The sequence below is a fragment of the Ambystoma mexicanum genome, chromosome 4p (genome assembly GCF_040938575.1).
Source record: "Ambystoma mexicanum isolate Mex_15411 chromosome 4p, UKY_AmexF1_1, whole genome shotgun sequence".
NCBI lineage: Eukaryota > Metazoa > Chordata > Amphibia > Caudata > Ambystomatidae > Ambystoma > Ambystoma mexicanum.
The window spans coordinates 1,063,679,183-1,063,691,865 of NC_090927.1; the positions used below are offsets into that span (position 1 = coordinate 1,063,679,183).

Sequence of the window (12,683 nt, forward strand, 5' to 3'; positions counted from 1 at the left end):
TTTAGGCTACTATCTTTATTTAATTATTTAAGGTAGCCTCGAACATACCGCCGGTTTATTTAATTAATATTAATCCTCTGGTTGGTATTTTTTGCCAAAACTTGATTCTAAAATGGCGTTTGTGTTCTCTTCTGTGACTCCAACCCAAGTCGAGCCCTTTGTTCCACTTTTTGGCGGGCTTCTCCACAAAAGCCCTCCAAAGTGGTGCCACTATGTCTGTGGTACTTAGGAGGGGTGGAGGGGAATTTAGGCACCCTGGACTGAGTTGTCTAGGCAACTCAAGTCGCACTCCGTCCTGATTGGCCCAAGTGGTGAGCCGGCCGGCTCACCACTTAGCATGTTTGAGGGACAGCTAGGCTGAGTGAATGGGGGTTTGCTGCATAAAAGCAGGGATTTGGGGACTGGAACTTCAGAAGTCGCCACAGGACCTAAGAATCTGACGAGGGAGAAGCTGAGCCGACCTGCCACGACATCACAACCGGTGGAGCCCTGCTGGACCGTCTCACCACTTTTCCCAACGACAGAGGAGATCTCCCGCCGGAGAGTCTTCTTCCTTTGACTGGTGGGGATAACCAGTTTCACCGTCTTTTCGCCTTCCCGACGTACCTCGTGGCTGCCTTGCCTGTGCCAAGCACCCCGGCAACCGGGATACCACGTTTTACCACGACCGCGAGATAAAGGTACCACCTTTTACCGGAAAACTCTGCGACTGGTTTCTGCCCTGGTAGTGCAACCACCTGCAGCTTTCCTCCACGTCGAGCTCTGCTCTTTCCCTGGACGACGACACAACTTGCAACCACTACCAGGAACAACTGCCACCGCTGGAGTATCCTTCCCACTTAAGGTACCGTGTCCCGCCTGGCTTCCTTTGCTACCGACTGTATGGGGTAGATTTAGCCCCCGGCATTCGAACCTGGGTTAGCCTGGGACACCTTGGCTAAACTTTCTAAGCCTCTCTAAACTCTTTTCTGAACCCTCTGCAAGACTTTCTAAGCCTAGTGTAACCGTGTGATCTTGGGCGCATTTGTGCTTTGCTCTCTCTAAGAGGGGGCCCAGCCTATGGACTTTGGCTCACCAGTGACTTTTTGCTCTGCCTTGCTAATAGTGTTCCTGAATCGTAGAGTGGTGTAACCCTGCATATTCTGTCTTTTTCCCTCCCTTTTTCACAACCTTAGTATAGTGCAATCTAGTCAAGCGCTCACCTCTGTATGAAAATAAGTGGTGTTTTACTGTAATTTCCTAATAAGGGAAAAAGGGGTGTATATATCATAATAGTAACTGTGTGTAGAATAGTTTACAATAAGAGTGCTGGAGTGTTTCAACTGTGTGTTTATAAATAAATAATTATATACTTTGATACCAAAGCTCTGGTCAGTGTTTGCTTGTATTATTGTATCCGAGTGCCTATTGAGTATACTTTGCATACTGCCTAACTCTTCTTGAGGGAAGTCTGACTGCTCAGCCACAGCTACCAGGTAAATCTGGGTGGTACAGACTGCTACCAAGTGGGTTTACTGCTAACACCTGTAGTCTTAAATCTTTTGCAGTGGTCCCTAAGGGAACTGCACAGGTTTCTGCCTAACAGCGTGGGAACTAAATTTGGTTTGAACTTTAATGGGAGCTCTGTTTCCCTAAGACTTCTTGCATTCAAAGTGGCATTTCTGATCAATTGTATGAGAATTTAAGGCATTTTTCAGCTCTCCTGAGCTTTTTCAATTCAACAAGGATCCTTGAGAATAAAACCTTAATTTCTGCTCAAGATATTCTTAGAATTTCACTTGTGCCAAAATAATTTATCTGCCAGTATACTTTCCACCCCCCACATCCATCCAAGGCGTAGGAAAGCCTGCACACACTGTGGGAGCATTGTATGCACTGCAGAGACTAATACTAGCTGCAGACATCTGCCAGGCAGGAACTTGGGTTTCAATTCATCCCTTTTTTTAAATTCACTGTTTAAGGAGAATGCTGCTGTAGGGAAATCAGTCCAGCAGAAAATGTTGCTCCGACTGGTGTGACGGGGCCTGTCTAAGATGATCCCCTGCACCCTATCAGGAGTGCCTGAGTGACATCAGAACCGCCTCTCAGCCCCCACTTACCTGATGAGATTGTGGTGCATCTGCAGTCACAACAGGACGCCAAGGATGAGGAGGAGAAGCTGTGCCAGGCAGTCCGGTGCAGCAGCCAGCGGCATGCCAGGAAAGCTGGTGGAGGTGTGGCCATAGAGGGGAGCCAGAGGAGCGAGCCAAGCAACAAAGCCACAAAGGCACAGCCCAGCCAAAGCAATGGGACGCCGGCATCATCCCACCACGCGCCCCCTGAGCGACGATGGTGCCAGAGGCGAAATGCTGTGGGAGAACCGCGAGCGGCTCCAGCAAGAGACCGCACCTGCAGGAAAATCCACAAAAACCAGGGATGCTCTGCATTAAAAGAGGACCCACGGGTGGGCCTTGTAGACTGGTTTGTTTTATGTGGGCTGAATGCCGCAGGGTCATGTAGAAAGGGGCAGGGTTTAAAAGCCCTTATGAGGCCTCCCAAGCCCTCCCATGACAACTCCTGGAAGTCAGGCAAGTCATTGACTAGAGACAGAGGGCCAATCCTGGGAAGGGTAATTTAAGGAGTAAAAGGAAAGTGTTTAGTGTAGATTTAGTAAGGTGAGGTCAGGCGGTGGAAGGAGGATGACCAAGAGACAAGAAGAAGAGGCAAGGAGGAGTGTGGATGTGGTGGGAGAGAGGAATCTGTGGAGTGGTTTTGAGTGAGAAGAGTGAGTGGAGTAGTTCATAGACTGTTAGTAGAGGGGAAGTAGTAGTGGCTAGAGGGGGAAGCAAGAGTAGTAACAGTGGCAGAGAGGTAGTAAAAGTGAGAAATGGTATCGGTGAGTGCCAGCAGTAGTGAGAAGTAGTTGAGGGGAGGTAGAAAGAAGTGGTAGGTGTAGTAGAGGAGAGGTAGTGGTATTAGTATGAGTAGGAGAGGTGGTAGTAGTGAGAAGCGGTAGGGGAGCAGGAGCGGTGGTAGGAATGGAGATGTGGAAGGGGTGAAGAAGCGAAGTTGTAGTAGAGGAGAGCAGAGGTAGTAGTGAGGGGAGTAGCAGTGCAGTAGTAGCAGCGAGTGGAGATGGAAGAAAAGGAAAGGAGGAAAGAGGTTAACATCCAAGGGTCAAGGCCAAGTGAAACATCAGAGGGATAAAAGCGTGATGGGGAACAAGGCCCCATTCCCTACCTCCACATAGAACACTAAGTGGGGCCAGGAGAGGGCAAAGTTAGAAGGACACTAGGGAGTCAGCTAGCCAATGCCTCGGAATAACCACTGCAGTTTTAGTACAGACTTAAGACAGTAGGGGCAATCAAGCCCTAGAACTAACCTGGTTATGATTAGGATTGCGCGGGCTAGGGTAGCAGCAGCCAATTACCAAAGCCACCCCCCCCCCCCTTGCCACTGAACCTACAATATGTCATCTGAACCTCATTCAGCAGCATCAAAAATAAACACCCTTGAAGAGTCCCTTTGTCCACGTGTTTTTCTGGTTACACTAGATCATCTGAACCTCATTCCGCAACATCAAAAATAAACACCCTTGGAAGAGTCCCTTGTCCACGTGCTCTTTGGGAAGACCAATCAACCTAGTTTGTTCCATACCGTCCCTCTTTGGATATCGAAAAGCTTCTGGAGGTCTTTCAGAAGAGGAGTCTGTGGGAGGTGTCAATGAGAGGAACAAATTACTTCCCTTTGGTAATGTTCTCTCTGGTGGACACGTTAATTTCTCCCACAGATATCTTGTTGCCCTTCCACCTGGTCCTCTTATGGAACTCCATCAAGTATGAGGTAATGTGGGTCTACGATATCACTCCTTTGCTTTGTCATTGTGGGAAAAGGAGGAATCGACTTCTCTGTGCATGCAAGCCGATGACATTGCCTCAAAATGAGATGGAGTCGACAAGATGAATGACTGGAGGACTGAGTCAACTGGTGCCACCTGGTGGATGAAAAACGTCTGCATCAATGGGATATTTCAGATGAGGAATATGTGGGAAGAATGAACTTGTCCACCAAAAAGAATGTTACCAGAGGCATGACATTTGTTAATTTGGTAGTTCTGCAGTTCACTCCTGTCCCCCCTTACTCATGTCCAATCAACAGTGATCACAATGGACAACTTTTATATGAGCCTTATGCAATCTCTCTACGATCTGAAATTGAGACGCAGAGATCTAAAGGCAATGTTACCTGGTAACGTGGTAAATGATTAAACTCATAATCTTTCATGTGAGCAAAGGGTAGTGTGAAGGTTTTTCATATCCTTTTACAGCATTTGTGTCGTAAATAGTTAGCCTTTAAATCTGGCACCAAGGAGAGCCATGAACTCACACAGCTGCAGATTTATGTTGTTCCTTGGAAATCCGGAATCAACCTTGACATCTCTAAAAATACAAGCTGACAAAGAACTAAATCTGCACATAAACCACACGGAGCACTGAATCAGCACTTGGCAATGCAAAGCAGTGTAAGTTTTGAGGTGCCACTTAGCACAATAGAATATCTTACAAAACAAAAAGGTGTTCAGACCTGAAAATACCCCCACGTGAACAATACCAAACATTGAATCACACAGTTGAGCACAGCAATTAGGCAAAGGCATTAAGTTAAAGAAACTAAGAAAAAGAGGATTGAGAGAAAGAGAAGACCCAGTACCTTAGGAATAGTAGCAAGCTGATCACCCTGTAGCAGAAAAAAAACAGATAGAAAATGAATGGTTCCAATTACTGTAGCACACAAAACAAACAGTTCTATTTATTTAGCAGAAGATACAAAACTGAAGTTATATAATTTGACAGTATGTACATAATCACAAATGTGAGCCAGGAACAGAATTGTAAAGTTAAGGAGAAACCCAAAACACCAAAGGGAGGGATTCTAAACTTAGGTTAGTAGACAGATATGATAATATCCAACACAGGCTTCGTATGTAGACGTGACTAGAATGGGACCCTCAACAATACTTGGGGTAGGTGCCTTAATGTATATGGTGCCTTTAAAGTTACGGCTTTGCTTAACAGGAAGGGCAAGGAGAGCTGGTAAACATGAAAGAACAACATTGCTTAAAGAGGATGGCCAATTCCTCATTTTAGAATTTTTGCACATGAGCTTGACCATACTCTGAAATGGGTAACAAAATGCATTTTTCTACAACCAAGTTAGTTTTTTTATTTACTAAAGGGTCATTGGACTACATGTTCAAGATATTTTAATACCCATTCAAAAGCCAGTCTCTTCTCCCATTTTCTTTACATCATTCGGCCGCCGTCTTCTCCTTTTTGCACTACTCATCCCATTCTCTACCTATTACATTCCTCATTATCAAACAGGTTTTTTCTTCCATTGAATCTGCTGTAATTCATCCATTCTCATCATCAACCTCTTACCCTTCCAGAATTGCCAAAAGGCTATATTACAAAGACTTGTTAGCTCACATAAAACCCAGTCACTCATTAAACAGGCAATAACAAGAAACACTCCTGGAAAATACTGGGGAACAATACATATTTAAAAGAAAAGATGGGCCAAGAAAATAAATGATGACCGAAAATGTACAAATTTCTTAAAAATGATTGTTTTTGACCCGATTACTGACGAGCATAACAAGTAACTAAAAATCCACTTAATGGAGTGCCTATGTGTGCATTTAACAAGATTCAATGTTTCTGTTTTGCTCTCAACAGTTGAGGTCAAAATAGTCAAATGGATAGAAAACAAGACCGAATAAGTCCCATCTACGATATAATCATTCAAGGAAACCTCAACTTCAGGTGATCCAGTCCTCAAGCAACTAGCAATTCTTATATGGGAATCGGAGGAAACTGCGCTTCATAGAAAACAAGGGGACCTTTCCTCTACAAATATGAGCAAGAGAAAGCTGCATCACCCCAATCTGCTGTGTCAGTCAAGGGGAACAAACCCAAAATGGGTGCATTACTTACTGCCTTGGTGCATCGTTGGAGTACAAAGCGAGTGCTCTTGAGCTGAACCTGGTCGGAGGCATTCAACTCTTACCCTTTTCATGCCAATCGCGGTGGAATTACATCTTTGATTGTGGTACGATCATATTGTTATTTGATATTGTCATAAGCCTCCCCAGCGATCTAATTGCTAAAAACTGTATTCTATCATACAGCAAAACGCTAGACACTCCTCCTAATTTGGAAACCCTACAAAATCACGAGCACGCATCGTGGGAGTGTGAGGCGAGTGCGATTCAGCTGTTTAGCTGTGCAGCTAGCACCAGGTACCCACGACCACTCGTATAAAGGTTTCCTCATCACCAAGCTAAGTACAAGCTCTTCTGTAACAAACATTTCGGTATACAACTTCCACAATCACGAAACATGCAAACAAACTAACAGCTGCTCTCCTAGCAGATACGATTCTAGATACAAAGCTTATGCAGGATCACAATCTAAAAAGCAACCCTAAAAACTGCGAAAGAAATACTTTTTTCTTTTAAATGTTCCAAATCACTAACAACGGATATCAGACGTCTGTGGTCTCTCAACCCCCAGAATGTAACAGCTTCCTTTTCGAAGCAGATGTCCAACCCAAGTATGACCAACCAGCTTATAAGAAATAACTATAAAACAAATGAACTCCCAGCCACTGGACAAAGCAGTAAGCAAACTCTTAAAGTCAGGTTATACATTACGACCCAGTGTCAATATTCCCAACATTGACAGCACAATTTGTGAAATACAACTAGACGAGGTATCAAACAATAGACCTTTAGATTTATCCCACTCTCCAATTGTATATCCAGAATCATTTAATATGTCCTTCAATACCTCGGTCTCATCACCTATGTCTTTTGTAAAGCCCACCCCGCGCCCCTCTTTTGGACTGAAACAACCTCCAATCTCGTTATATGAAAGCACTTTGAATGCTATGAATAACGGAATATACGCCTGACAAAAATCTTTGAAACTTTAGAATTTAAAAAATGATCTACAGACACATCTACTTAATTTGTTATCAGCCAAAGAAGATTGGGTAGCCTCAGAAGAACAAGTTACTTACCAATTGGTAACGTTCTTTCGACTGGATGTTCCTCCAACGTATTCCACATCTTTGACATGTAATGTCCACGGCTGTGCTACTTCGTAAATTTTTCGGCAGAGGGCGTCCTGCATCGATGGAGGCGGGTCGATGTCCCTCGTTGAGGGCGACGTCACCGGATGTTATAAATAGGACGCACGGCACCCGTAGCCTCAGTTTATGTTTTTTCCTCCATAATGTGCAACCTACTCATACACAATGCCTGCTTGACTGCACATAGCCTTGAGGGAAAGCAAGCTGCAATAGAATAGGAAATTCTCCAGAGGGGCAGGCTGGGAGGGCGATGTGGAATACGTTGGAGGAACATCCAGTCGAAAGAACGTTACCAGTTGTTAAGTAACTTGTTCTTTGAATGGATTGTGTCCTCCAACGAATTCCACATCTTTGACAGACTCCCAAAGCAGTACCAGAAAATGGAGGAGGGAGAAGAATTTAGACTACCCAATCAGAATAAAGAACCGTTTTACCAAAGGCCATATCTGGACCATGGAGTGTATCCAGGGAGTAATGTTCGACAAAGGTGTGGATAGAAGGCCATGTCGCTGCGTCACAAATATTCCTAATAGGAACTCCCCGCTGCAGGGCTGTGGAAGTAGCCACGCCCCTAGTGGAGTGAGCTCGCAACCCCTCAGGAGGGTCTTTGCCCGCCAATCTGTAACATTCAGTAATGGTGAGGATAATCCACCTGGACAAGGTCTGTTTGGTAACATCCCGGCCCAATGAGTGTCCAGCGTACCCCACAAAGAGTTGATCGTCCACTCTGACCCTGGACATTCTAGAAATATAAAAGCTCAGCGCTCTCCTAGGGTTCAACCTATGGAGTCGCTCCTCTTCCCTACCAGGATGAGGAGGATAGAAAGCAGGAAATACCACGTTCTGGCTTAAATGAAACTCAGATACTACCTTAGGTAGAAAGAATGGACGTACCCTCAGTACAACCCTATCCTTGTGGAACACAGTAAAGGGTGGCTTAGATGAAAGTGCCTGCAATTCACTCACTCTGCGAGCGGATGTAACCACAACCAAGAAAACCATCTTGAAAGACAAGAGTGCAAAGGTTCAAACGAAGCACCCATCAGGAATTTCAAGACCAAATTCAGATCCCATTCGGCACCTGAAACGGGGACAGCAGGAACACATTAGTGAGCCCTTTTAGAAATTGGGAAATAAAAGGAATCCTAAAATAAGAACATTCTTCAGACGAGCGCTTGAAGATCGACAGTGCCACCACGTAACCTTTAATGGTACCTACTTAAAGACCCTCTGTAGGCCAAAGAAAGCAAGAAAGACAGAACCATGAGAATGGAACACTGAAAAGGATCGACATTGTGTCCTCTGCACCAGTCGCAAAACTTACGGCAACGGTACAGGGATTTGGTTGCCGGTCGCCTGGCCCGAAAGCAACACCTCCATAACGTCCTCCGGGAGGTCCCAATTCTTAGATCTCAACCTTTCAGAAACCAAGCGTGAAGGTTGAGAGTCTTGACCTCTGGATGGAGAACCCGACCCCCTTTGCGTGAGAGACGATCCTCTCGGTAGGGAAGACAGCGTGGAGGACAGATGGACATGTCTAGTTCAGGGTACCACGCTCTCCTGGCCCAATCCGGAGCAATGAAGATCATGTGGGATCCGAATCTCCGCAACCTCCTTAGCACTTGAGGAATGACAGGGACCGGAGGAAACACGTACAGAAGTGGGAATGACCAGTTCACGACAAATGCATACCCCAAGGCTCCTCTCAGGAAATTCCCTTGAGCAGAATCTCTCGCACTTCCGGTTGGCACTCGTCGCGAACAGATCCACTTGTGGGGTTCCCCAAAGGGCGAATATCTCCAGAAGGACTTCCTGAGCCAACTCCCACTCATGAGAGATCATGCTCTGTCTACTCAGAGCATCCGCCGCCGCATTCTCCTCTGCATCCAGATGAACTGCCGAGAGTGAAATTCCTTGCTGGATTCCCCAGAACCAGAGCTGCATTGCATCTCTCTGCACAACAGGAGTGACCCTAGCCCCACTTTTTTGTTGAGGTAATGCATGGCCTCTGTGTCGTCTGTCATGATCAGGACACTCTTCCCCCGCACAGATGGCAGAAAAGCCTTAAGGGCCAGCCTGATGGCTCTCAGCTCCGACGGAGACCAACGACCGCTGCCAGTCAGATCATCAGCATGAGCCCCCCATCCAGTGAGTGAGGCATCCATCACCACCGTCAAATCACCTCCGGCCAAGGTTGCCAAATGGCTCCCCCTTCATCAGATTCCCTTTGCTAGCCCACCACAGAAGATCCTGCGAGACCGAGAGTGGAAGCTGAACGGGATTCGACATCTTGCCTGAGAATTGGGACCACTGCATCTTGAGAACCCATTGCAGGGATCTCCTCTTCAGTCTGGCCCCTGGCACCAGAAAAATGCAGGATGCATGAGGCCAAGCAACCGTAAGAATACGAAAGCTACAAGACTCTGGGCATGTTGAAATTTGTCCACCATCTGTACAATGTGATGAGCCCTTACCTTGGGAGGCAAGCATTTTCCCCAAGGACGTGTCCAACACAGCCCAGATGTACTGGAGCTGTTGAAAAGTTGTCAGATGCGACTTCTTGAAACTAAGTTAGAAGCCCAGCTTCTGGAGGGAGCGGCAGGTGAGGCTGAGATGATCCATAGCTTGCTAGGGAGAACGTGCTCGGATCAGCCAGTCGTCCAGGTAGGGTAGACGTGAATCCCCCATCTCACCTGAGATATGCTGCCACCACCACCATTAGCTTGGTGAAGACCTTCGGGGCGAAGGTCAATCCGAATAGCATGACCCGAAACTGAAAATGCGAGCTGCCAGCCGCAAACCTCAGGTACTTTCTGTGCTTTGGACGCATCGGCACATAAAAGTAAGCATCCTGTAGGTCCAGAGACACCAACCAATCTTGAAGTCGAAGGGCCTGAAGGACCTGAGAAAGAGTGACCATCTTGAACTTGTCCTTCCTGAGGAACTTGTTTAACCAGCGCAAGTCCAAGATGGGTCTCAGTCCCCTGTCTTTCGTTGGAATAAAAAAATATGGGGATTACCATCCCTTGTTCCTCTCCGCTACAGGCACTAGTTTTATAGCGCCTTTCTCCAGCAGGGTCAAGAATTCCTGCACAAGGAGCCTATCCGGAAGCTTCAAAGAGACTCCCCAGTGGATTGTCGTGAGGCCGCTCTAAGAAGGGAAGGCAGTAGCCGTGGGCTATTGTATCCAGAACCCATGCATCCAAAGTAATAGCTCGCCATTCTTCGAGATGCTGAGACAGTCTGCCCCCAACCGGCGAACAATGGAACATGGCTTCAGTTGTTTTGGAGCGGCTGTTGCAGTGCCTGAAGGCAAAGAGGCAGCTGCTTGAGAGGCTTTGGCACCTCTATTTCCCCGACCACAACAGGTACTTTTTTTTATTGACCCCTTGATTGGCGGCTCCTTTTGTCCTACCGAAAGGGGAGTAGTAACAAAACTAATCCCCCCCTCCATTGTTGTCCCCTACGACGAAAAGGCAGAGGTTGACACACTGCTGCGCTCAAAGATTTAGCAGCAGCTTTGGAGGTCTGCAACCTCTCAAGGCTCTCGTCAGCCTTTCTGCCAAACAAATGAGAGCCATCAAAGGGCAGGTTCAGAAGATGGGCCTGTACATCCGGAGCAAAGCCCGACTTACGCAACCACGCAAACCTGCGTAGAACAGTGCTTGCAGCCATGGACCAGCTAACACTGTCGGCCGTGTCCAACCCTGACTGAAGGGATTCACATATGGCATCCTTGCCATCCTGCATGAAAGCAAGGAACCCATTCCTTTCTTTCCCCTCGGGAATATGGCCGGGAATATGGTCAGCCGCTAGAGAGATGAAATTCCACAGAGTGTGTGAACATCTTGCCAAGGCACAAGTGGAGTTGGCTGACTTCAGTGTCATACTCCCCGCAGAAAACACCTTGTGTGCCCAACCATCGAAGCGCTTGTAGTCCCCATCAGGAGGGATGGTAGGTTACGCTGCCTGCCTCGAGGTGGCCGTAGCCGCCTGAATCACCAAACTCTCGGGGGTGGGGTGAATGGATAGGTAGTGGGGGTCACTACTGGAAGGGCAGTATTTTTTAGTAAATGAATTGTTTACCGCCGGAAAAGACTCTGGGGTCTGCCAAGTAGCCGCCACCCTTTTTTGCAAAGTCAAATGAAAAGGCGACACTGGGTCAGTGGACAGACCTTGATCCAAAATATCAGTCAAGTCATCCTGAACAAATGCATCCGGAGGACTAGACCAACCAAGATACTCAGTAACCTTAGCCATCAGTCTCCTATAAGAGGATTCAGCATGAGCCCCAGGTTCAGGCCTGCCAAACTCAGATGTGTCTAAACCACTGGCATCATGAAATGATTGACGTAACTCCTCCATCTGACTGTCCCCGGAAAAGACAGGAGCCACATCTGGCTCAACAGGGTCAAACTCCAAATCTGACCTCTTCTCATCCTCATAGATATCATCCAGAGGAAGAAAGAACCCCTGCCTAGGAACAGAAGTGGGTCTGGAGTCCCCAACAGGCTTCATCGACTTGGATTTAGCCTTACCTGGAGGATCCACAGTACCAGGGACCTCCATCTGCAAATTCTGGCCAAATGGCCCCCGAAGGCGTCGATGGTGTCGACAACGGCGCAGAGGGCTAGAGTGAAGGCAAAGCACCGACCTCTGTATCCGATGGACACGGCGCCAACAGAGTAGATGCCAACCTCGAGCCCTTACCAGACTTCTGCGGTTTCGCCGGGGACAAAGACCGAGAGCTGGACTTGGCACGTCTCTGGCGATCAACCTGAACCTTGTCCGAACGGGACCCGGACGGTTCCCGATGTTTATCGCACTGAGGACCCGGGCCCGAAGGCATGCAAGCATCGGACCAAGACCGTTCCCTGCCAGCTTCTTCCGAAGGCACGGACGGAACAGTGCCCTGGGATTGAAAAATCACCAGCATTTGCTCCGTGAAGGCCTCCCATTCCTTAGGAGTCGAGGACTTAGTGGGACAAGCCACTTTCCTCTCAGCGCCATCATCCGATGAGGACGGGGAAGGTGACCGGTGACGCCGCTTCCGGGAGTGCTGAGACGAGGACAAGTGGCGGGACCCATTCCGGGATCGAGATCCCTGGGACTTCTTCCGACGAGGAGTCACCCCTCGAATTGTCGGTGGACAGCCCTTTCTCAGCTTTTCAGGACTTACTGGGTTTAGTACCCCGACCTACCTGTAACTTCCCCTTACGCTCTCGCAAGGCCTTAGCAGTCAGCGACTGGTATTTCGAACAATCGTCAGTGTCATGACTCTCGCCCAGACACCACAAACAAATGCAGTGCAGGTCCGTAATCGACATCTTAGACTTCCAGTCCCGCCAGTCTTAAAGCCAGACCGCGGAGTCAGAGGGGTAGATGAAGACATTCACGAAGAATACATGAGGCACGCAGAGTTCCTGAAGCAAACACGTTTGCAGAAAAAATTGAACTGAGGCTACGGGCGCCGTGCGTCCTATTTATAACATCCCGTGACATCGCCCTCGACGGAGGCCTTCGAGGGACATCGACCCGACACAGGACGT

At 47.6% G+C, this 12,683-nt stretch overlaps 1 protein-coding gene across 8 annotated transcripts in view; it reads right to left on the reverse strand.

Moving 5' to 3' along the window:
- The window catches only part of CEP43 (centrosomal protein 43), an 816,584-nt gene that overhangs the window by 493,858 nt on the left and 310,043 nt on the right, over nt 1-12,683 (reverse strand). For 6 of the 8 annotated variants that reach the window (XM_069606650.1, XM_069606649.1, XM_069606647.1 and 3 more), the window contains one exon: nt 4,690-4,716. The exons of the other annotated variants lie outside the window; for them this stretch is intronic. In XM_069606650.1, coding sequence (XP_069462751.1) covers nt 4,690-4,716 — 27 coding nt within the window. The remainder of the gene's footprint in view (nt 1-4,689; nt 4,717-12,683) is intronic. 8 annotated transcript variants of the gene reach the window in all.